The following is a 25,000-nucleotide window of genomic DNA, read 5'->3' on the forward strand; positions in this document are numbered from 1 at the left end:
GCACCACATATCTTGCATGTCAGCGTTTGTGCGCGAGATCCTCTCAGGCGGCCCGTCTGTCTGTCTGTCTGTCAACAGCAGGGCGTCCTTAGGAGGCTCCTCATGATTAAATGTACAACTCAATTACAGCTTGACATGGGCAGGTGTCAGGTGGTCCGGTTTTCTGTGTGTGTGTGTGTGTCTGTGTGTGTGTGTGTGTGTGTGTGTGTGGGGGGGGGTTATTTTTTCCATGTTTTTTTGACAAATCAGAGGGATCTATTGCTGCCAGCCTGCCACCAAAAAGAAAAGTCTCTCTCTCAACAGGAAATCTTGACACAGAGCGGCCCACCCTCAAACGTGTGTACTTACGCACACACACAAGTACACACGCCCACGCTTTTATTAAATGACCGTTCCGTAATGAACTGACACCCAAGCAGTGTTGCCAGATTGGGCCAGATTCCCCGACCAAGTCAGGGTTGCCTAATTGGGCGGGAAATCAATCTGGCAAAGCTGCACCCAAGGCTGTACCACAACAGGCTAATTTCAGGCAGATGAAAGACATAGGGCCTAACGTGTTTTTATGAATGTAGCGGTAGTAGCGATGAGGGGTTGTGGAGCGATTTGTGTTGAGTAATGTTTGTACAGGTAAGAACAGAACACCGACTGTTGGACCCGGATGACATCACAACTTCCTCCTACCTAACAGCTTCTTGCATTCCGAGGTTTTAATAGTGTTCCTTAATCAATATCGCAAAGTCCCACACACACAGACTCACACCCACGCAAGAACACACCCGCACACACAAACACACACACACCCACAGGGCATTTACCTATAAAAACAACGCCACACATTTCTGGCTGCTGTTCAGACGTTTGCGGCGAAGCCTCTGTCTGAACAACAAGTCTAAATGTGTGGGTTTTAAACAAGCAGCCAGACTCATAAAAGCACACATACACACACACAGGGTTTTTCTTTAGGGGCGGTCGCAATACTGATGGATGCCTGAGTATGTAAACAAACAGACGGCGTGCACATGTCCAGTGTAGAGGCTCTTCCTTCGTTGCCATACTCCAACAGAGTAGCATCCATCGGCCGAATCTGGAGAGAGACAGGCAGTGAGATGGAAGCCTCCTGTGTCTAATCTTTCCCCACAAACACTGCTGGACAAAAATGTATTCCCTCACAAACTTAATCAATCGCTCACTGGGGTTCAATCACGCTGCATCACAGCCCCACACCAAAGGTCATAAAGGGCACTTCCCTTTATGTGTGCTGTAGGTTTGCAGTTGGTGTGTCTGTGTGTGTGCGCTTGTCAGGGTAAGACAATAAAAAAAATGTAATCATTATTTCAATGCCACTGTAAAATAAAGATTATCTTATGTATTTTCTTTATTAGCAAAGGAGATCTAGATTTATTGGAGTTATTGGAGTCATGAAACACTGTTTTATCTTGCAAAATAGAAAAAGTACAATATTTCACAGTTTTTTTTCACAATTGCGGTTGCATTTTTTAAAAACACCCTAGAAACAAAAAGAGAAAAACCTTGTGTGTGTTAGTGTGAAAGTGTGTTGTTTCATGTGAATTGGCTGTGATAAGTGTCACAATGGATTCTGACTCAAATGTGAGTGTAAGTGTGTTATTTCGTGTGAATTGGCTGTGACAAGTGTCGCAATGGATTCTGACTCAAACGTGATGACATCAGACAGGGGGAACTTAACCCTGCACAGACATTGTGTTTCTATTTAAAGATTGAATCCCTGTTACTCAATTCAGTAAAAAAAATACCGGTCAGGCCTTTCCAACCAAGGAACAAAGAGTAGCAAGTGACTCACAAAGAGAGTCAGCGAACACAGTGACAGATTTAAGTGAACGAGCAACCACAATACTGCGGTGTCTAGACGTCTTATCTCTCTCCCTCTTATGATCTCATTGAAATATACATACAGCGGAACCAGGTGTTGATACCAGCCATGTGTGTGTGTTTGTCACTGCTTGTGTTTGTGACTGGGATTTATTTTGTGAGTGAGCAAAACTCAGATTGGTCATTTAATTGCGATTTCCAGAGGTGATCACACAGTGTGGAAGTGGAACCGTGTCGTAAAGGGGAAGGATAAAAGATAGAAGATATGTTGTGAGCAAACAGAGCATGTCTCCCTTGAGCAGGACGGCCAAACGACTGTCATAAAAAAATCAGAGTGGGTTTGATTATAGACACCGTGGTGCTGAAAGGAAGGGTCGTTGGACACGGTACTAGAAAAATTGGAAATAACCGTGAGGATAAAACAGGAAGAATGGTCTCTAAAATCGAAAACAAAACATGCACAAGAGGAAGAGGAAGTGGGAGAGGTAGAGCAAGAAATGCTGAGATAGAAAGTGAGGTAGAGAGAGAGAGAGAGAGAGAGAGAGAGAGAGAGAGAGAGAGAGAGAGAGAGAGAGAGAGAGAGAGAGAGAGAGAGAGAGAGAGAGAGAGAGAGAGAGAGAGAATGGTCAGAGGGCAACAAGCCACAATGTCGGAAGCTGACGTCGATTTTACCTTGAATAAACTTGGAGTGGATTCTAGTAAATGGACTTTATCACAAGAAAATGGCACTTCCAGTTCCCCTTCACACACACCCCCGGGCTATGTGATATGACACAGGTACTCAACAAACATGACCCATGACAACAGTCGAGTGATTCTGAAATGCGTTGTTCCGTGTGAATTGGCTGTGATAAGTGTTGCAAAGGATTCTGACTTTAACGTGATGACATCAGACGGGGGGAATGATATTTTCAATGGTAAATACCATTACACCATGATAATACGTGCCCATAGATACAATACTAACTAATAATACCTACTATCCCAAGCTATACCAGAAGGCCCATAAAACAATAGCCAGGTATATTGATTTATAGTGCTTTGCAAATGATGACAAATTGACTTAAAAAAGTTAGGAAAAAGGAAATTAGTTATATTTTCTGTTTCATTTGTATACTGTTTATTTTTATTCATTGTTTTGTACATATTAAAAACATAATTACAGGGTAATTAAATAACAAAATAAATGTCAGACGATGAATGCCCTAAAATAGAAATGTAACAAAATATCAGAATGGTTTAAAACGGAGAATGGAGAATAGGATTCTTTCCTTCACAAACATACCCCGAATGACAAATTACGCTCAATTTCTAATTGTTATGCTTTTAAACATACAAAAGGGGTGGGAAAACATTCCCCACCATAAAGGAAGAGAACTCTGCAGGCACACAGACGGAGGCGTCCCACGGACCTCTTCATTAGATACGAGCGGCACTGAGAGAAGGCAAACCTCTGGCAGACATGACCCTGCCGCCTCACACAACGCCTCACCCAAATCTGCCTCGCAACGCAATAGTGGACGATTGCTGTCGCAGTAGGTGGTATATAGGTCTGTGTGTGTGTGTGTGTGTGTGTGTGTGTGTGTGTGTAGGGGTAGAGAAGGGGGGGGTCGACAGAAACCAGAGCTGAGATTCCCTGCAGGGCTGAGACGAGCACACGGCGTCACGGTTCCACTCAGGAAGGAAAGGCCTGCGCTTGTTGACAGGGAAGGAGTGGAAGAGAGCGCACACAAACACCCCCCCCCCCCCCCCCACACACACTCCCACACACACATGTGGGCAACCGCACACACCGACACTAGCACACACACCACAGGGGGGGGGGTTGTGAAACGGCGTCTGCCTATATTGAGCATGTGCAGTCAGGTGGGAAATTCCCCAGGACGCGATCCCAGCATTCCAGGGGGGAGCGACGGGGACGCTGGCCTGCCCGTCTGAGTCTGAGTCAGGTGGCACCCCTGTGACAGCGCTCCTCTCTGTGAACCGGGAATCTTTTGGTTTCAAACCCGGGGGGGGGGGGGGGGATTTGACAGGAAGTGTCCAAAAACTAAATAACCCAGCTGGAGCGGCCTGTTTCACTTCCTCTCTCACCCCACCCCCTCACCCATTCCCTAAACGGACATCCTTCCACCCTGTCCCTTCTCTATTGAAACTAAAGACAGTGGCTCAGAGCGCTGCCCTTGTCATAGTAGCGTCTTCATAACATCCCCCGTAACAAGCGGCTGACGTTTTCTCGCTCAGCGCACGTTCAGGCCTCCTCCTCTCTCTGCCGCTACAATCAGCCCTCTGATCATTAGAATGGATGTTGAGAAAAGCAACTGTTTCCCCTCTTGGTTGGAGGCCTGGAACAATGAGAGTGGGTGAGGGACACACAAGATATTCTCTCAATGTGTTTTAAAGCCGGGCAGCCTCGTTTTTGTGTGTGTGTGGGTGTTTGTGATTGTGTGTATCCTTGTGTGTTTTTATTTGTGTGTGTGTGTGTGCGCCCTTGTGTCCCCGTGTCGGGTTCAGGCACTGGACAACATGGTGGAGGTGAAGATCTGCTGCAGGATCTGCGGGATCTGCTTGGTGTCCATGGCGACGAAAGATCTTCCTGCCGGCAGGGTCTTCTGTAGTCTGCAGAAACAAACAGCCCAAAACAGAAAATCCTTTAGGACAGAATGTACGGGAGTAAAAAGGAACGTGGACAATGAGATATTGTCTGGGCGAGAAGAAAGAGAGAAGCTATGTGCAGCACCAGATCTGGCTCGCAGCAGAACATGTGCTCATGGAAAGAGGAGTCCATGCAGAGAGTGGGGACGGGGACAATGTCTGTCATTGACTTGGAGCTCAGGGGCCAACATCGACGACCTCACCAATAACTGGGGACGGTTTGTAGTGTACACATTTTAATCAAATGTCAATCTGTGAGGTCCCTTAAGTCTTGCCACTGTGGAAAAGATACCTGTCTTTACTTTCTATTCAGAGGTTGGGTGCGTGCTTTCTAGGTAGAGGTGATGCTGTCTTGCGTCATACTTAACTATATTTATCCAATATATATAGAGATATTCTTTCCATGCAGGTCATTGTGAACGGTGTATTCCCTGTTTAAACATGTGGTGTTGAAAATCATAAATCATACATGGTTAATGTGTGTCGATCCCTGGCCTCTGTAGTTACACTGTAATGGTTTCGGCAGCATTCAAAAGGTCACATTTTTCATTCTTCTCCCGCTATTTTTACCTCTCCCCCTCTCGTTACCTCGCTCTCTCCCTCCCTCTCCCTCTTCCCCCCCCCCTCTCTATCTCCCTCTCTCCCCCCTCTCCCTCTCTCTCTCTCTCCCCCTCTCTCTCTCTCCCTCTCTCCCCCCTCTCCCTCTCTCTCTCTCTCTCCCCCTCTCTCTCTCCCACCCCCCCTCTCTCCCCCCCGCTCTCTCCCCCTCCCCCCCCTCTCTCTCCCTCTCACTCTCACACAGAGGTTTATCACTCTGCAGCTCCGATCTCTAAGGGGGCCAGTCCACTCAGCTTTTCAGCTTGTGAATGAGGACACGCGTGGTCTAACAGGCCACCACGGAGGAGCGCCAGCGCCCAGTGGGCTGGGGCCCTTAAGGGCCCGAGGCAGGAGAGGAGGGGGATAAAGAAAGGTGTACTTAACCCCCTCTTTGTCCTGGCTGCAGAAGCCTCGGACTTAAACTGGGATTGGACTACAAAGGCGTTTACAAAAGAGGCGTGAGCGGGTCTCAGCGGCTCTAAGTGGAATCGGTTTTACCGGATCAGGGCCCTGCTTTACTGCGGTGGTGCTCACATGCTGCCGGTTAGCTGCGACAAGAGGAACAGCCCTCAGCAGCCAGGCATTTCAATATCAGAGAACAACAAGTCGGAATGGCCGGTTTTCCACTGAAAACCTGTCCTCCAGCACTTAGTGTTTACATCACTTATACCAAGTTCTTCTTAGGTTTGTTATTGGGTCTCTTTCTGTTCGTCATCGTCTCAGCGTGATCCTGTCTCTGTGTCTGTGTCCCGACGGCACACATCTGCAGCTGATCATGTGTTGTTGTTACTTATACTGAATACCTTGTTTCCTTATTGTCCGAAAGGTGTTCTGCTCCCCATTAAACTCAACAAATCCCTTAAAGGGGAACCTGTTGTGTTCCACTATTTTGTTTCTCTGAGAGACTACTGCCGCACTCGCGTGATGCGTCATGGGAAATAGCCGAGAACAACTATGTTTCCTTTCCCCCCAAACGCAGAAACGTTGCTTTAAAGGTCCCATATTATACCACAAGGGGTGAGTGTGATTAGACATTACAACCCGTTTTCAAATTCTGCCTCTTCTGACATCACAAGTGGGCGTGTCCAGTGTCCACCTAGATGTATGACGGATAGATGAGCAACGTTTGCTACAGTCCACTGGGTAGGCTGGTAGACTCATCTAGCCATCACACATCTAGGTGCCCACTTGTGATGTCAAAAGAAGCCGATTTCCAAAACAGCTTGTAACGGCTAATCACACTCACACCTGTTATAAAATGTCACCTCTAAACACACAAACACACACACACACACACACACACACACACACACACCAACCCTCTGGGCCACCAGCCCCGCCGATATCTCACCTCTCGGCCTGGTCGCCCAGGGAGCCTATGAAGATGGCGAAGGCGTTGACCCCGGGGTCGGAGGTCAGGGCCTGGGCGAAGCGCTCCGGCTGGATGCCGTAGCGCTCCAGGTTGGCGTCGCTCAGCACCACCACGAAGCGCTCGTCCGCCTCCTCCCGGGCCAGCTCCCGCACCGCCGCCTGGGCGCCCTCCAGGGTGTAGTCGCCGCTCATGCAGAACTGGGCGTGGGCGTGCATGGTCTGATGGAGGGGGAGGGAGGGGGGAGGGAGAGAGAGGGAGGGAGGGATGGAGGGAGAGGGAGGGAGGGATGGAGGGAGAGGGAGGGAGGGATGGAGGGAGATAGGAGAGAGGAAGGGGGAGGGAGATAGGAGGGAGGGAGGGGGAGGGAGAGAGGTAGGAAGGGAGGGGGAGGGAGGGAGAGAGAGAGGGAGAGGTAGGGATGGAGGGAGAGAGAGGGAGGGAGAGAGGTAGGAAGGGAGGGGGAGGGAGGGAGAGAGAGAGAGAGGGAGAGGTAGGGATGGAGGGAGAGAGAGGGAGGGAGGGAGGGAGAGAGGGAGGGGGAGGGAGGGAGGGAGAGAGAGAGGGAGAGGTAGGGATGGAGGGAGAGAGAGGGAGGGAGGGGGAGGGAGGGAGAGAGGTAGGAAGGGAGGGAGGGATTGAGTGAAGGAGAGAAATAAAGAGCGATAGAGATAGAGACAGAAGGGAACGATAGAAAGAGCGGGGGGAGAGAGCGAGAGAGGTATAAAGGGGTTTAAGTTTAAAGTTTAGATTACATAAATAAATAATTTAGGACTCAATGATTTTTTATTTTTTATGAATAAATAAACAAGAGATAAAAAAGAGCCAATGGAAAAATAAAAAGATCCAAATGATTGAAAGCGATTGAAGATCCACGTTATACTGTATTAATTCAAGTCCAGCCACTGGCATGAAAATGTCAGGAGACGATGGCTTTGAAACGTGTGCAAAATCACTGTGGGTGAATGAGTGAACACATGAGGGCAATGCGATGTGACCGACCGGGTGTACCGACGACAGCTAACCCACACCTTAAGAACCTTCAGCCTCTCCTTGTCGTTCTTGGGCACCTTGTCGGCCCGGACCAGCTCGATGTCGCAGCCGTCGCCCGAGTGCCCCACGATGTCGTACTGAGGGAGGGAGAGGTCAAAGGTCAACTCAAGGTCATATATTAGATCACACAGATCACAAAATGCGCTTCAAACGAGGGGCCTTCTGATGCCCCCACACCAAGACTTTGATTGGACACCAGATCCCCCCAGGACAAAAAAATAAACATTATAAAGGAATGTGAAACTGAACACGTGTACTATGGTCTTTTGAAAGGCAAGATAAAAAATAGAAAAGCTAAATGAAGCGCAATGCAATGCTCCCCCCACTTACTCAGGAGGGGTGAAGACTGGAATGTGAGGGGAGCGGCCAACACTGGACCACATTACAAGGGTTGACACCAGGACGCCACCCCTGAGCCAACCCTCCCACCCCCACACCATCAGGCACCAGTGGGAGCCTTCGTTAACCCCTGCAGGCACCTTGTTGTGGATTAACATTCTACCCTGTGCGCCTCTTCCTAGCCACCTAGCTTACATCATGCTGTAAAATAACTTTTTTTGGGCTATTTCTGTGGCCACTGCAATAGTTATATTGCGGTTATTTCGGACAAGGTGTGTCACCCGTTGCCTGGGTTTAAAGTACGCGACGGTGTGTCTCGTGTGAACGTCTGACCCGCGTGGGTGACTCTAGTGAAAGGGGTCTGGCCCAGAGGGTGGGAGGAAGGCCTGAATGTGTCCTAATAAAGGAGGTCATGTAATTAATGCACATGTTATGTGGAGCACCATCTCTGCCGGGGAGATCGCTTTACATGTGTACATGTCAATACACATGCTCCAATAAACCCAAAGAGCACAAGTGTGTGTTTGCGCGAGTGGGTACTTACTTATCCAAAGGAAAGTGTGTTTCCTGTCATGACTAACCAGTTTTCAGATTTACGTATAGGACAGGTTGAGAAAGCATCCAAGCGTTTTGAAAAACGAAAGATTGACATTCACTTGTGTGTGTGTGTGTGTGTGTGTGTGTGTGTGTGTGTGTTTGTGTGTGTGTGTGTGTGTGACACTGATCCCGATCACTAGTACTGGTGGCCACAGCGTCCCCGTCCCCCCCAGGGGCCACGATGTCTGTCTCCATGCAAGCTTTGCCTCGCCTTACAGCTATCTCTCTCCCTCCACCCATCTCTATGTTTATCCTTCTTCTTCTTCTGCTCCGCGGTCCGGATCTCTTTCAGATCTGGCTCGATGCTCCTTCTTTATTTTTACTTTATCGCTTTGCTGCGTCTTTCCCCGTTCCCCTATTCCTGGGTCCCGATGAAGGGTGTGTGTCCGTTGGTGTGCGTGTGTGTACGTATCCGCTTGCATGTGTCGGTTCGTTATAAACACCGGTTGATCGCAATGAAGGAATTCCCTTCTCATTCCTTCATTCAGTTTCCCACCAAAGGTACACAAAGCCCAATTGGAAGGAATCAGCTGATGGCCACCTCGGTCTGTACCCCCGTCCCCCGCCCCGGGGGTCCCAGACTCCCCTGCTGACCTTGAACTTGTGCTCGTAGCTCTCCAGCGCCTCCATCACCATGCACACCGCCTCCATGGAGCGCTCCAACCGGCCGTCCAGCCCGTTGAAGCGGTACATGCTGCCCGACACGTCCGCCAGCACGCGGAGTCGCTTGGGCTTCTGCTGAGGGCTACCCAGCTGCACGCCACCGACATGGAGACAGGGGGGCAAACGTCAGAGCATCACTGGGGGACTGTGTGTCTGTGTGTCTGTGTGTGTGTGTGTGTGTGTGTGTGTGTGTGTGTGTGTGTGTGTGTGTGTGTGTGTGTGTGTGTGTGTGTGTGTGTGTGTGTGTGGTGGCTTTAAGCAGCCTCACCTGGCCCCCGAGTCAGACGGAATGGACTCTGGAGCTGGGGGAGGTTGCACACCTGTTGTTGCACATTGAATAATCAGTGGGCACAGGTTAAAAGGTCCCATATTATCTGCCTCTTCTGACACCTCAAGTAGGCGTGTCCACCTAGATGTGTGTTGGATAGATCAGTCTACCAGCCAACCCAGTGGACTGTACCAAACTTTGCTCATCTAGAAGGCCCCCGCCCATTTGTGACGTGAGAAGAGGCGGATTCTCAAAAGGGCTTGTAACGGCTAATCACACTCACACCGGGTGGCATAGTGTGTCACCTTTAAGCATTGGAATCCTAGGAGGCTGCCAACCTCCACCTATGTGAGTTTTACTGAGCTCCTCCACACAAGGATGCATGATGGTGCTGTTGGAAGGCGGTTTATTGTTACGTTTCAAGATTATGATAAATGACGATGGTGATCCACGCTGCCATGCAGGAGATCTCTCCCGAGTGTGTGTGGTGACAGCCGGTTTAAGCTGTGCTCACTGGTTGCTCAACGTGCAGGGTTGTGCAGTCTCACCGAGCTCCAGAGTCCAGTCCGTCTGACTCAGGGCCAGGGGAGGCTGCTTACACCAACAATCATCCACACAGACACTCCCACAGTGGCCTACAATATGTGATAGGTTCAAGTCATTTCAGAAAAAGGCTACCTATTTCACCTCTTAACTATGACGGGGGGAGGAGGTATTTCTGTGGTCTCACGAATGTGGTCATCACAGGTACTGCGAGTTATAAGTTATATAATATGATATATTTAGACACCTTCGAGGTGGAAGGTCTCAAAGAAGGGGCGGAACTCAAGAGGTTAACAGGCAGGTAGGGGTTATGGGATATTGCTCAAGGATTGCCTACAGGTGTGCTGTGAACATTTGGGTTTGACCACAGTGCCTTTGGGCTTGGAAGGATTGAAAGGACTTCATCACCGTCCATATTAATCAATAAAGAAAAAGGAGAGCGTGTAAGAATGAATGATCTGATCAATAAATCCTGGCAACAATTAACCACAGCTGGCGCGGGACGTAGATTTGATTGTGATTCATTATATTCCCCGGTGTCCAGAGTGTCTGAGACCAGGATTGTAGGAACGCAATGTAATTATACCTCTGTGGACCATTTTAGATTTCAGAGCAAAACCAAAAGTATGCAAGGCGCTGAGCTAAATGAGGTAGCAACAACACGACATGAATACTTTGGTTTGGGTGTGAGTGTGCGAGCGTATACGATAATTGTGGGAACCGTGTCCATAGTGTGTGTCGGTGTATGTTTGTGTCGAAACAACCACTACAATGTGCCTTCTGACCGACAAGGTCACAGTAATGCAAAGGTGGGGCTCCAAAAAAGAGTTAAAGGGTTATCCTTAAAAGAAAACCTTCAAGGACCTTTCATCTTATGTATACATCATTTTGGAGACACACATGTGCGCCACACGCACACAAACACACACACACACACACACACACACACACACACGCACACACACACCTACCTCAGGGTCCAGCTCTGCCCTGCGTTTGTATATGGCCTTCTCCCCCGTCAGTCCGTCTATGATCTTGGCGTCGTCCAGTTCTCCCAGTGCCTGGTTCTTCAACCACTGCCGCTCCTTTCCCTTGGCCTGGCCCGCACACACAAAAACACAGACACACACGCAATCCACAGTCGTGAAAATACATCAATATACATGACCTGCGGTCGGCCGGCACAATGGCTGACAAAAGACACACGTGAACCCATCAGGGCACCACTTTCTCAATTTCCCTTTCAACAGCAGAGGACCAAAGTAAAGCAGGAAGCCAAACCCTATGGCGTGGGGAAGACCTGGATGGGGCCCTGGAAGGGGCCCCGTAGTGCCGAGGCCTCGAGCTGTTTAGGGTTAGACATATATAAGGTAGGAATTGCCCTACATTCCACTTTTCTATTGACCCTTCCTGGAAGTACGGACAGGACTCAAACCAGAGCCCATTTAGGGTTCCCTCACCTCAGTGGATAATAAATAAATCCCCACTCTGGACGCCTGTATTCCGGTAGGACACGACACTGACGACGCCATTCCAGTGCTTGATTTTTAACTAAACATGACGCACGTTTACATACCAGAGAACACAGGTCACTGATATTTTTCAAATACACACACACACACACACACACACACAAATAAACAAACTACCACACAATGTACAAATGTGTCACGAGCACTTCCCAGCGCGGTGACAGCTGAAACAATGGTCCTACTTCCCAGGCACGTTCGCAGTGCGCACTTGTAGGAGGATCTTTGTGTATGGGTCTGTGTGTATGTGTGTGTGTGTGTGTGTGTGTGTGTGTGTGTGTGTGTGTATGTGTGTGTGTGTGTGTGAGAGAGATACGATCATGATGTCACTGCTGAGGTCACAGTTAGGGAGGATTATAAGTAGTACATCTACCGAGTAAAAACAAGCACACGTAAACAAAGACATAAACACATACACACACACTGCTGCAGAAATGCTAACCTAAGTAAGAATTTATCAAAAGGTTGACAGTCAGAGATACAGTGCATATATAGATAGGAGAAGCTCCACTTTAAAGCCAAGTCCAGTCAACCACATTTGCATTTGCATAGCACTTCATAACAGTTACAGCCTCTTGCTTAACAGGCCACATGTTATGCCCCTCGCCTAACCATAGCTCCCAAAAGAGCAAGAAAAAAACTCCCTAAATGCTCAACCTTGAGAAGGAATGCAGACAGAGGGATCCCTCTTTCCACGAATCGGGATGCGTGGAAATGGTGCCATCGATACATAACTAGCAGCATGGTAAAAGGCTCTTTCTTTAAACGGCTTAGGGGGAGTCCCGTGTTTGTATCTGGCAACCCAGGCTGTGGTCGAAGGATAAACAGTGAGCAGGATTTCCCCCGGGGGATGGAGGGCGGACCGCTGGATGGAACAAACCCGGAGCGGCACTTCACCTCCCGACTACGATGTGTGCTTGTTTTGTTATGGTGCGTCTGCTGCGTGACTGGTGGTGTGGGTGAATGGGTGCCTTCGCGTGTGAGTACACTACGTGAGTTGAAGTTCAAAACAGTCCGGGGGGAGGGGGGGGCGACGACGACATGATTTAAGGAGTGTTTAGCCCGCTACGAGCGCTGTAATCCCGCTCCGTGTCGAAAGGGGGGCGTGCCGGGGGGGGGGGGGGGCGGTGTCGCTGGGTAAGTGATGGCGCTAGCCGTGCGCTCGGGCTTAGAGCCAAGTGGGGCATTGTTGAACACCTGGATGGAGAACACGAGCATGTACACACAAGCACGTGTACTGAACGAGGGGCATCGTACTCACACACACACACACACACACACACACACACACGGATATTAACAACCCGGTTGGTGCACGTACACTCCCACACCCTCACGTGCGCCTGCAGTAAACATGGCAGCCTCACACCTGGACGAGGGGATAATAGACTGAGGCCTGGTGGGCTCTGTAATCATATTGACATGCAGCATTATTTTCCATACAAACACACAGACACACACAGAGGCACACACACACAAATTGGCAATTGGAGGACATCACATCCTGCCTACTAAACAACCACACCCAGAACCCAGGGACATTTATTCAGTGTTCAGCCAATCATGTGGCTCCATGGGGGACAGAGCCCCCCCCCCCCCCCCTGAGTAATGCGTAGGGAGTGGTTTTAAGTTGAACCCATTGTTGTTTAATAATCCGGGTTGAGATGTCAGGACAGATTGTACTGTCCAGCGGAGTCCAGATGGGTCCTTTATGTCAGCTGGAGACATTTCTCCAGTCTTCTCTGGGCCATAACCTCTCAGTCCATTCTAATTATTATTATTATTTTAGAGCAAGAAATGCGCACAGCTGCAGAATGCTTCTCATTGATTTAAGCATAAACTTTGAAGAAAATTGAGTATTGCTCACATCTTTGTATGTCTAATGCGTGACTTTGAATCTCAATTAGACTTTGCCAGCCATTGAGAGTGACTTTCCTCATTCAACGTGTAATTTATCATTATTCAAAAACACAATGATTGACTTTGAGTTTGTCTAGTCCTTTATCTCTTCGTTCTCTCTCTCTCTGAAAGAGAGACACACACACACACACACACACACACGTGTATATTAACAACCCGGTTGGTGCACGTACACTCCCACACCCTCACGTGCGCCTGCAGTAAACATGGCAGCCTCACACCTGGACGAGGGGATAATAGACTGAGGCCTGGTGGGCTCTGTACACACACACACACACACACACACACACACACACACACACACACACATACACACACACACACACACACACACACACACACACACACACACACACACACACACACACACACACACACACACCTGTAGGCTGTCGAGGATGATTCGGAGGGACTGCACTTGTCTTCTCACCGCCAGTGAGAAGCGTTCGTATGAGGTGGCATCGTACTCACTCATATTGATCTCCTTCAACCTGGGAGAGTGAGGGGGAGAGAGAGAGAGTGAGAGTTAGCGAGAGGGAGGGAAGAAGAGAAAGAGAGAATCATAAAAAAGATCTATGCATTTGACTTTACTGTCTTGGTTTGAATTTGAAAGACAGACAGACGAAAAGATTGAAAGAAAAGGAGGGATTTTTTTTCCAGGAACTCAGGACACCTGTGAAAGAACAAGGCGTGGGTGTGTGTGTGTGTGTGTGTGTGTGTCTGTGGGTGTGAGAGCGAGAGATACACAGGTGTCGGTCCCAAGGTAAAATAATGTTTATAATCCCATGTGTGATTACCATCCGTCTTTTTGCTACGTTCACCATCTCTCCCCCACACAACCACACAAAGACACACACATGCAAACACAGACACACTCACTTACAAACACACAAAGCATTAATCTATAAAATAACGGTAGAAGAAAGACCTGCTACACCAAAGAGAGATCGGGTTTGTGTTGTTAAAATAAATGAACCAGTGACACCAATAAATGTGTGTGTGTGTGTGTGTGTGTGTTTGTGCCTGCGTGTGTGTGTGTGTGTGTGTGTGTGTGTGTGTGTGTGTGTGTGTGTGTGTGTGTGTGTGTGTGTGTGTGTGTGTGTGTGTGTGTGTGTGTGTTAGTGTGTGTGTGTGTTGTCCCCAGGTGTTTGCCTTTGGTGACAAAAGCAGCATGGCGAGGCCAAGGTATAGAAGGAGCAAAGTAATCTACAGTGGGATTATGGGATGGATGTGTCATGACATGAAGCAGGCCAGCATCTGTATGCCTGTGCCTGCGTGTGTGTGTGAGTGAGTGTGTGTGGTGTACTTGCGTGACTGTAGCAGGGAACAGAGTGATAAGGGTTGGATATGTAGACTGCACCTTTATCAGCCATGCAATCAGGCATACTGACATAGCACACACACACACACACACACACACACACACACACACACACACACACACACACACACACACACACACACACACACACACACACAAACACACGTATAATCTTGCCGCTGTCTAACAGGTGGCTGTGGGTTTATTCACAGTTCAGTAGAGACACCAACAACTTGTCAACTCTGCTGTGAGGAATACATTTTGTATTTATTTTTCAATGGTTCAATGTAACTGTACATCCGCCTCAATGATTAAGTACTACAATGTGAGTTGAATAGCTAGCAACCATGGTATTAGTCACAATAAACTTTGATCATAGTTATAGTATTAAATATTAATATATAGAGTGAAGTCTTATGATAATGATGGCAGTCGTGCACCTTTTCATTCACACATTTTTCTCATTCTTACTACATCAACTCCACTTACAAAGGCCAGCCTAGTAATGTGACTTTCTGAAATTCCTCTATGTGTGTGTGTGTGTGTGTGTGTGTGTGTGTGTCTGTGTGTGTGTGTGTGTGTGTGTGTGAGAGAAAAGGGACTGGACAGCTACCAAGACCATTCTTTTTCGAAAGATTCCAGGACTTTCAGTTCCAGGAGACAGAGGCAGAGAGCGAGAGCGAAAGAGATAGAGAGAGAGTGAGAGAGAGAGAGATGGACAGAGAGACAACAGAGAGAGACGGACAAGGAGACAGAGACATAGAGCTTGGCCTGAATGAGAAGTGTTCATGTCCAGATTCGGTGAAGTGAAAGCTGGCGTCTGGACCAAGTTAGGAACAGAAGCAGAACCAAAGCCTTCACCAGCAGAGACCCAGACAGAATGTGTGAGTGAGTGCGCGTTATGTGTGTGCGAGAAGGAATGTTACTTTGTAGGAGATGTCTGCAGTGTGAATGCGTCTGTGTCCATATGTGTCTGTGTGTGTGAGTGAGTGTGCGTTGTGTGTGTGTGTGAGAACGAATGTTATTTTGTAGGAGATGTCTGCAGTGTGAATGCGTGCGACTGTCTGTGTCCATGTGTGTCTGTGTGTGTGAGTGTGGGTGCGTTTATCGGAAATTTACGATGTGAATGACACCATCCCCTTAAGCAAAGTAAAGATCTGTACCACGGACAGAGAGACTGACACCGAGCAGAACGTGCCTGCCGGGTGCCTTGTCTGACCTGTCAGGGGGGAGAGGCTGACAGATACCTGGAAGCAGAACCACATCTCTGCATGTAGCTACAGAACGGAGTCAGCCTCTGGAGCTCAACTCAGACAGACACACAGACAGACAGGCAGGCGGGCGGACGGACGGACGGACAGACTGATTTTGCCGTTTGTTTGTTGATGTAGAACGTGTTTGGTGGGTGATGTTGAACGACAGAAAGAAGGAACGGCTGCAAGAGGGGAGGAGAGACAGTTGAGCAGTTGTTGTGAGTGAGCGTTTGGGGTGGAGGGCACAGAGGAGAGAGGCAGATATGGAGGAGAGAGAGAGAGATAAGGAAACTGAATGAGCGAGCGGGAGAGAGAGAGAAAGAGATAGGGCGAGCAGAGATGAAGTGTGGAGACAGATAATGAAAGGGAGATGAGAAGGGCAGCTGCCAGGTCAATGTGAAAGCACTCAGTGTTGCAGGACGGTACATGGGAACGTTTAGGAGAGGAGGAGGAGGAGGGAGAGAAGAGAGAGGGGGGAGACGGCCAGTGGAAAACGGAGAGGAGCTAGTGAAGAGAAGAGCGACTGTTTGAACAGAGAAAGCCTTCATGGTGGGAGCTGTTGAAAGGGATGCCCTCTCCACCCCCAGCCGCCTGGAACACACACACACACACACACACACACACACACACGAAGTGACGCATACATGAGGGCGCGCACATACCAGCGCACACACACACTCTGACACACACACACACACACACACACACACACACACACACACACACACACACACACACACACACACACACACACACACAGACAAACCCACATACACACACACACACACACACGCATTGACACACACCTGTTCCGCATTATTCAGATCGCAGTTTCAGACAGTCGGTGCAGAGGAAAGGACTCCAGAGGAGGAGGAGGATGCATTTTTTTTTAGAATAAGGTGCCAACCTATCCCCGACACATCTGCACACCTCCACAGGCTCAACACCACGAGGAGCGGAGAGGCCGGTCCCTCTCCCCACACCTGGGTTAGGGTTACACTAGGGGTCCCCTGCCCCCCGACCTCTGGGGCCCGAGCTCTAAGAAGGGGTCATCCAGGGAGAAGGGTTCTGTTAACAGTGTGAGGTGACTGCCAGGTATTTGGATTTCACTGCCACTGCACTGTCCGATGAGTTAGTCCAACGCAGCCAAGCACACTCGCTGTTATGGATGACTCTGGCAGATGGTCCAACACACGGCAATAGGAGTTCCGCATATTTGTGTCCATGTAGCCAAGAAGTCATGCACACCTGGGTCTTGGAATAAGTCTATGTCTGATGTTTACACTCACGCCCGCCTTGACTTATAAACTAATCACACACATTGTTCTCATTGCCATCACCTGCGGCGATCTCTAGAAGTAATGGAATCCTGGCGGAGCAAGAAGTGTCGAAAAGAAGGTATGCGGTGGTTCATATTCTCCGCAATAACGTCATTTCACGCAGATTTATTTTCCACAAGAAGCATGCTGCCTGTTTTAGAGTGAGAGGTTAGGGAGGGCGCTACTGTGCTGTGATTGGTCGGCCAGGCCCACCTGTCCTTGAAGGCCTTCTCGCCCATCTCGCGCGCCGCCTTGCGCACGTCCTCGGGCACGGAGTCCTTCTCGGCCTGGGACAGCTGGTGCACCTTGTGGCCGGCGTCCAGCCGGTAGGGACCCCCCTTGCCCCCCAGGCCCGCCGTGTCTCTGCCTCCTGCAGGAAGACGAGAGAGAGAAGAGAGGGAAGAGAAGAGAAGGTGGAGGGAAGGTGGAGGAGGAGAGGGTGGAGGTTCAGGTGAAAGTGGAGGAGGAGAGGGTGGGAGGAAGAGAGGGTGGAGGTTGAGGTGAAAGTGGAGGAAGAGAGGGTGGGAGGAAGAGAGGGTGGAGGTTGAGGTGAAAGTGGAGGAAGAGAGGGTGGGAGGAAGAGAGGGTGGAGGTTGAGGTGAAAGTGGAGGAGGAGAGGGTGGAGGTTGAGGAGAAAATGGAGGAGGAGAGGGTGGAGGAGGAGAGGGTAGAGGTTGAGGAGAAGGTGGAGGGGGAGAAGGAAGATGTGAAGGAGGAAGAAGTGTGGAGAGGACAAAGAAGTGATGATTCAACGACAGGTTCACATGTCCCAAGAATCAGTGCACCGGAAAATTCTTTGTACGTTGACGCCTACTTGGCTCATACACTGATTCTGATTCCACATGTAATGGTGTGATTGTCATTTTTGTATTTCAACTGCATACAGCCGCCCCTATTTTCACGGAAACAACCTTTACCCACAAAAGCCACAGGTACCCACCAGTGCCCCCGGCCCACTGGTTCCCCCCCACGTGGGGAGCGTTCTTGGCGTCAATCTTTCCATGTTTGGGGCCGCTGACATCCAGACCACTGTCCCTCTGGACCGTTATCTGAGAGAGAGAGCGAGAGAGAGCGAGAGAGAGCGAGAGAGAGAGAGAGCGAGAGAGAGAGAGAGAGAGAGAGAGAGAGAGAGAGAGAGAGAGAGAGAGAGAGAGAGAGAGAGAGAGAGAGGGAGAGAGAAAGAGTGAGTAGTCTGATTAACTTGACTGCTTTGACACATTTAATTTAGCTAAATATTGTACTTTTAGAAAAAGTATTTAGTCTAAATATCTTGTATCCTAGTTGTATGCCACTTGACTTTTGGTGCTTAGGCAATGTAAATGTACGTTTTTCTTGCCCTTGAATCCCTTGGAATAGAGAGAGAGAGAGAGAATGGGGGGAGGGGTTATGATGAAATGGGATTCAAACAATGGATGAATACACAGTTGGGACTAAATGTTTCCTGCTTATGCCTCCCCCTCCGCAAACCCCCCGATGCTTATCATCTGTGTGTGTGCATATCAGATTACAGCCTGGTCCTGTGACCCTGGCCTCCACTCCGGCTCCTGGAGGTGATCTTTTGTTCCCACAGAACAAAGCATGCTTCCCAGGAACGCCAAATTCAAACTGAAGACCACCATTTATAACAAAAAGTATCTCATGGGTTGCCTTTGTTCATCTTCTTGTCGTCACACACGCACACACAGACATACACGTACAGACATACACGTACACTCTCACACACACACACACACACACACACACACACACACACACACACACACACACACACACACACACACACACACACACACACACACACACACACACACAGTTTCCCCAGTGTTCCCTCCTCAATGCACCCCCTACAGTCCTTCCAGTACAGGACCTCTATCAGATGTGGGGGAGACCACCATGGAAAACAGTGAGTGAGTCAGAGAGAGAGGTCCAGGGGTAATAGGAGGGTTGCCGTGGTTAATCTCTTTCTCTCACACACACATACACAGACGCACAGACACACACGCACACACACACACAGAAGCCTCCTCTAAGCCAAGATCAGCACGCTGGCTCACACGAAGAACAGGCAGTTGGCCAGAGTCTGGCATGAAGCATAGAGGGTGTGTGGAGGAGAGGGAGTAAAGAGGGTAGAGAGAGAGTAACGGGAGTGTAGAGAAAGTAGAGCGAGAGAAAGAGGGAGACTGTGAGTGTGTGTGCGTGTGTGCGTGTGAGTGTGTGCATGTAAAGGTGTGTGTGTGTGTAGTATTCCCTGCTGTGACGTATAGTCTTACATAGGAATTGAAAGGAGGGGGTGTCATGTGATGGCGCAAGGGAGTTGGGCAACACCAAATCCATAGATCTGGTGTCGCCGTTGTTTGACTGTGTTCTGCCTGCATCATGGTAAAAGGATGGCAGACACTGTTCTGCCTGCATCATGGTTAAGGCTGGCAGACAGTATTCTGACTGCATCATGGTAAAGACTGGCACACAGTGTTCTGACTGCATCATGGTAACAGACTGGAACACAGTGTTCTGACTGCATCATGGTAACAGGCTAGCAGACAGTGTTCTGACTGCATCATGGTAAAAGACCAGCATACATTGTTCTGACTGCATCATGGATAAAGGCTTGCCGACAGTGTTCTGACTGCATCATGGATAAAGGCTAGCAGACAGTGTTTTGACTGCATCATGGTAAAAGGCTGTTGGAACGGAGACTTATCTGCCAGCAGCAGGAGACACTGAGACCACTCCCTCTGCTGCACACACACGCGCACACACACATGCACACACACACACACACACACACACACACACACACACACACACACACACACACACACACACACACACACACACACACACACACACACACACACACACAGCTGTAGGGTAATGCTATGGACTAATATACATTTAGTTCAATGTAGTTAAATCTTCATTAAGTCTTCATTAAATCTCTCCCTCTCTCTCTCTTTCTGTTTACACAGGAGCTGGACAAGTGCTGAGCCAGCAGAGATTTCTACTTAGTTTAGATTAGGAGGGAGATAGGGATTACGAGTGGATTATACTGACAGAGGTTACAAAGCCTCTGTCGACAGTTTTTTGCTGCTCGCCTGAAGATCTAGCTGGTACTTATCTGTAAATACAGGTGTTTGACCTCATTGCATGTTTTGATGATAAGATTATTATTGTTTTATTTAAACTTTATTAATGCAGCTTTGCCTCATTGCATCTATTTTGCAAGAGAGACCTGATAACAAAACAATACTTAAACTATTGCTAGTGAGCACAACACACATCTACACACACACAAGCACGCACCTACATACAGGCCGACACTTTTGGTGTCTGCCTCTGCCGGCCGTTCGCCAATTAGGATGAAGAATGAAGGTCTTCGTTTACATTTAGTCAGCGACAAAACCAACATGACAAAGCCCCCCATTGACACAGCTGGAACACACACACACACACACACACACACACACACACACACACACACACACACACACACACACACACACACACACACACACACACACACACACACACACACACACACACACACACACACAGTCATTGTTGTCTATGACTTCCTCATGTATGGCTAATAATTAATATTCTGATTGCAGAAAAGGCAAAATCTTGGTTCCGTTTCCTTCGCTTCATATTTTTTTCCAACCAATCACGTTGCTGGACCAAAAAAACAGGACAAAGCTCTTAGGCCAATTACAGTTTCTGGTTTCCGTCGCAGGCTCTGTGCCATCTCCCCCCCAGAGGTTTTGCCATAATCTAGTAGGACTGCTGGATCCAAGTTGACTGTGTGTTTGTATGTATGAGACCTGTGTGTCCAAGCGTGTTAACAGTGTTAACCCCTCGGTAACCAGAGAGAGAGCCACGTGTCACGGTGCCCGGGTTGTACGGGGTCAGAAGTCACCGACGGACGTCACTGCACACTTTAAAGGCCTCACCTCTGCTCCGTGGCCCTGCTCCCATTACACTTCCATACCTGCGTGACGCATCCCACGGGAAGGAAATAACCGAGGGGCTCACCTCACACGCATACCTGCGCCATGTAAGGAAAGGTGTGCACAGATAGATGGATGTAATGCACGACTAAGGGTCTTCAAAGGCTTACACTGGGCTAGACATAGCTCGCTGACGGTCGCACGCACGTCATCACCAGACGTTGAATGGGAAGGTTTCTATTCTGGGGTCGGCCCTCCCGGCTGCATGGAGGCATACCGGGGCCTCGCGCAGAGCCTGAGCAACACAGTATTTGGGGATGGGTTACATAATGGTGAGTGTGTGAGGGGCTGGGTTTAGTGTTCCCAGACCCGGTGAGAGGCCGGACTAAAGTGTCTGATCGGTAGCCGTGTGTTCCGGAAAAGCATGAGACAAGCTGGACCGGCCCTTGAGTTTGTGTGTCTTCTCATGTTACCATGGTCACCGTCACCAACACAGTATTAACAGTGTTCCCCGTTAGGGGTGTCACAGCGGTGGGAATCACAGTGAGTCACTGAATGACTTGGTAGGTCGGATTTCTTTCATATGTGGTCGGCTAAGATGAATAGAGTGGTGACGGTTGGGACATCTCTTCTGACTGTCACAGTTACCCAGTAATGGGTTGCTACCACTTCCTATAGTTGCTATACTCATCATCTCTGGGTGCTTGACCAACTGCAAGATAAAACAATTGCCCACTGCTGAAATGTATTACCAAATCAATGTAGAAATACATTGTGGTGGATTTGACCAACAAACCGTCTATTACTGGCATATGCACTCGCATTAAAGGTGCAGTGAGTAAATTATGTAGGATCTATTTTAGTGTAATAGCCATTGCCATCTGTAAGATATAAGTGTTTGAAATGCTCTGCGAGAATTTCTGTTCTAGTTGAGCGCACACCTACCTCCGTATGGGACAATTTAAATGATAGACCGTCCCCTGTTTGGCCCACGCTATCCACCTCACCTGTCAATCAAAGGTGCCTGAATTAAACCGCTCTCAGTAGTGGAGTTTTAAGGGAGCAAAGGGAGCAGAGGGGGATTGGATATTTTTGAGGGTTGTTTATTTTCTACATCTTGCTATTTTCTCTCACTCCCTATTTTCTCTCACGCCCTAGAACCTTACCTACAGCACTTTGAATTCTCAGACTCTCTCTTTCACACACAAACAGCGGAATACACTGGCAGACCGTAAGGCCTGACGACATCATTGAGGCCTGACTACATCAGTGAGCCCTGTAGATCTCCTGGAGACAGAAATAAATTACAAAAGAAAGAAAGAAAGAAAGAAAGGGAGGGTGAGATGAAGAAAGAGCGTAATAAAGCTTAAAAAAAAGGAGTGGTTTTCATCTTAATGTTCTGTGGAAATCTGTGCATCCGTCAAGCCCACACACCCACCCACCCACACACACACACACAGCTGTCTTGCTATTCCATGGTCCATGGTCTATGGTTGGCGTGAAGGAGTAATAGGCTCGTTAAACGCTCTGATTCTCCACTTAGGCGCCTCGAGACAGAACCAAGATTAACGGCCCGGGATCTATGTCTGAGCACGAGAATAATTCAATATGTGTCCATGTGTGTGTGTGTGTATGTGCGTGTGTGTGTGTGTGTGTGTGTGTGTGTGTGTATCTATGGATTTTTGCTTGTTTGTGTCCCTGAGTGCATGTGTGTGCGTGTGTGTGCTTGTGTGTGTGTGCGTAGGTGTGCCTTTGTTGTGGTAGCCTCTCTACTGATTTGGTTGCTCCAGTAGACAGGCATGGGACTAAGGGAAGGGGGTGGAACAGCACTATTGAAAACATAACAGAACAGTGTATTGTATGTACAGAGCTGCGTGGTGCGGAGTGACAGGACAGTGCCTGTACCAACCCGCAACCTGTACAAGCCTCCCCCCACCCCCCCCCACCACCCTATGACGGGCTGCTTAACCAAGGAGCTGACTGATGGACACTCTAAGTGTGTGTGTGTGTGTTACTGAGAGAGAGAGAGTTAGTGAGTGAGTGAGTGAATGACTAAGTGAGAGAGAGAGAGAGAGAGAGAGAGAGAGAGAGAGAGAGAGTGAGAGAGAGAGAGAGAGAGAGAGAGAGAGAGAGAGAGAGAGAGAGAGAGAGAGAGAGATTGTGTGTGTGTGTGTGTGTGTGTGTGTGTGTGTGTGTGTGTGTGTGTGTGTGTGTGTGTGTGTGTGTGTGTGTGTGTGTGTGTGTGCGTTTGTCAATATATGTGTGGCCGATTGGGGGACGAGTGTGTTTGTGTGTGTGCATGTGTTAGTTTGTGTGTGCGTTTATGTGTAATGTGTAATGCGTTGATAGGTGATGTCGCCGGTTGTCGTGTCGTTGTAATGGAGCAGCAGCAGAGGCTCAGGATAGATGAGAAGGCTCGATTGAGTGCCTCAAACTCAAGATTAAGGGAGCTCAATGTCTTTTACTCAAGTCACACACAAGCAAAGACACAAATATAAACACACACACACACACGCACACACAAAATCATACAGGAACACACAATACCGTAAGTGTGTGTCCTGTCCAAGGAAGCAGGGATATGTATTAATAGGTGTTGATTTTTCACCCAAACATGTTTCAATGAATCTTTGTACAACCACCCACACTAACAAATACCCACACCCACCCACAAACACACAGACATGTACATGCATACACGCACATCCTCCCCCCTTACACGCATGCAGGCGAGTACAAAACGGCCATTGTGTGGACGTTCTGAACTATATACAGGAATAAGGCCACCAAGGGGTCATTGAGTGACTCATCTATCACATCCTGGGTCATGGGAAATCAGGAGCTCCGTGCTCCTTAATTGCTTTTCATCACGTTTTATTATTACATTCAGTGTGTGTCTTGTGGGCAAATTACACGCCGACGTGTTCAAGGGGTCTGTGCGGTGTGTATGTGTGTGTGATTAGTGTGTATGTGTGTACATGGTGTCTGTTATTATATCCTTTATTTAACCAGGTTAGTCTCATGTGTCTGTGTGTGTTGTTGATTATGGTGCATCTACTGGATGTGTATTTGTGTATACGACAGTGGCCATGTGTGTGTGCGTGCATGCCCGTGTGTGAGTGCTTAGGGTGTAAGCATGTTTATTTGATGGTGTCTGTGATGGTGCTTGTGTGTGTGTGTGTGTGTGTGTGTGTGTGTGTGTGTGTGTGTGTGTGTGTGTGTGTGTGTGTGTGTGTGTGTGTGTGTGTGTGTGTGTGTGTGTGTGTAAGTGCGTGTGCATACTTGGCCGTGCACGCACGTCCTAATGTGCCCCCACCAGAGCTGTGGAATGTGATCCTTTGTCCTTGTCCAGCTCACCAATCTACCAGACGCGGTGATAAAAGTCTGCAGTCTGAACACTTTGCACCGTGAGACGCGGCTGCCAGTGTAAATCTTTAACCGAAAAACTTGCTACGATGGAACCATTCCACGTTGCCCTGCCTTCAATCCCCTAAAAAATGTGGTATTTGGCAAGAGGCAGAGTATTGTAGCATATGTGCACAGGTTGCACCTCTCAGAGGCCCGTTGTGTGGACAGCGATGGCTCACTTGTAGGGGCTGCAGAGAAGGGGTATGGCACTGGCCAAGGTGAAGGCCATGGTAAAGGAGAGGTGCTGCTGTTTGCGGAGGGCTAACAAGAAACACACAGGGCCTGCTCTGTCTCCGGCCCGACCTATAGCGCGGGTTCAAGGTGCCCTCATCGAAGGCCGGCTGACCAATGAGGGTGTTTAGCCGTGTGGGAGT

The 25,000-nt window shown here is 48.8% G+C and overlaps 1 protein-coding gene across 2 annotated transcripts in view; it reads right to left on the reverse strand.

Annotated features, from left to right (window-relative positions):
* Nucleotides 1-2,944: 2,944 nt before the first annotated feature.
* Nucleotides 2,945-25,000, reverse strand: part of vwa8 (von Willebrand factor A domain containing 8) — a 64,640-nt gene continuing 42,584 nt past the window's right edge. Inside the window, exons 38-45 of one of the 2 annotated variants that reach the window (XM_030343605.1) lie at nt 18,212-18,320; nt 17,485-17,641; nt 13,761-13,869; nt 10,901-11,026; nt 9,050-9,208; nt 7,498-7,596; nt 6,449-6,687; nt 2,945-4,464 (exon numbers count right to left, since the gene is read on the reverse strand). In XM_030343605.1, the coding sequence (XP_030199465.1) occupies nt 4,356-4,464; nt 6,449-6,687; nt 7,498-7,596; nt 9,050-9,208; nt 10,901-11,026; nt 13,761-13,869; nt 17,485-17,641; nt 18,212-18,320 (1,107 nt within the window). In that variant the 3' untranslated portion in view covers nt 2,945-4,355. Of the gene's footprint in view, nt 4,465-6,448; nt 6,688-7,497; nt 7,597-9,049; nt 9,209-9,386; nt 9,439-10,900; nt 11,027-13,760; nt 13,870-17,484; nt 17,642-18,211; nt 18,321-25,000 lie in introns of those variants that run through there. The other variant, XM_030343606.1, reaches the window with a different exon arrangement.

Source organism: Gadus morhua, chromosome 20, assembly GCF_902167405.1.
Source record: "Gadus morhua chromosome 20, gadMor3.0, whole genome shotgun sequence".
Classification (NCBI taxonomy): domain Eukaryota; kingdom Metazoa; phylum Chordata; class Actinopteri; order Gadiformes; family Gadidae; genus Gadus; species Gadus morhua.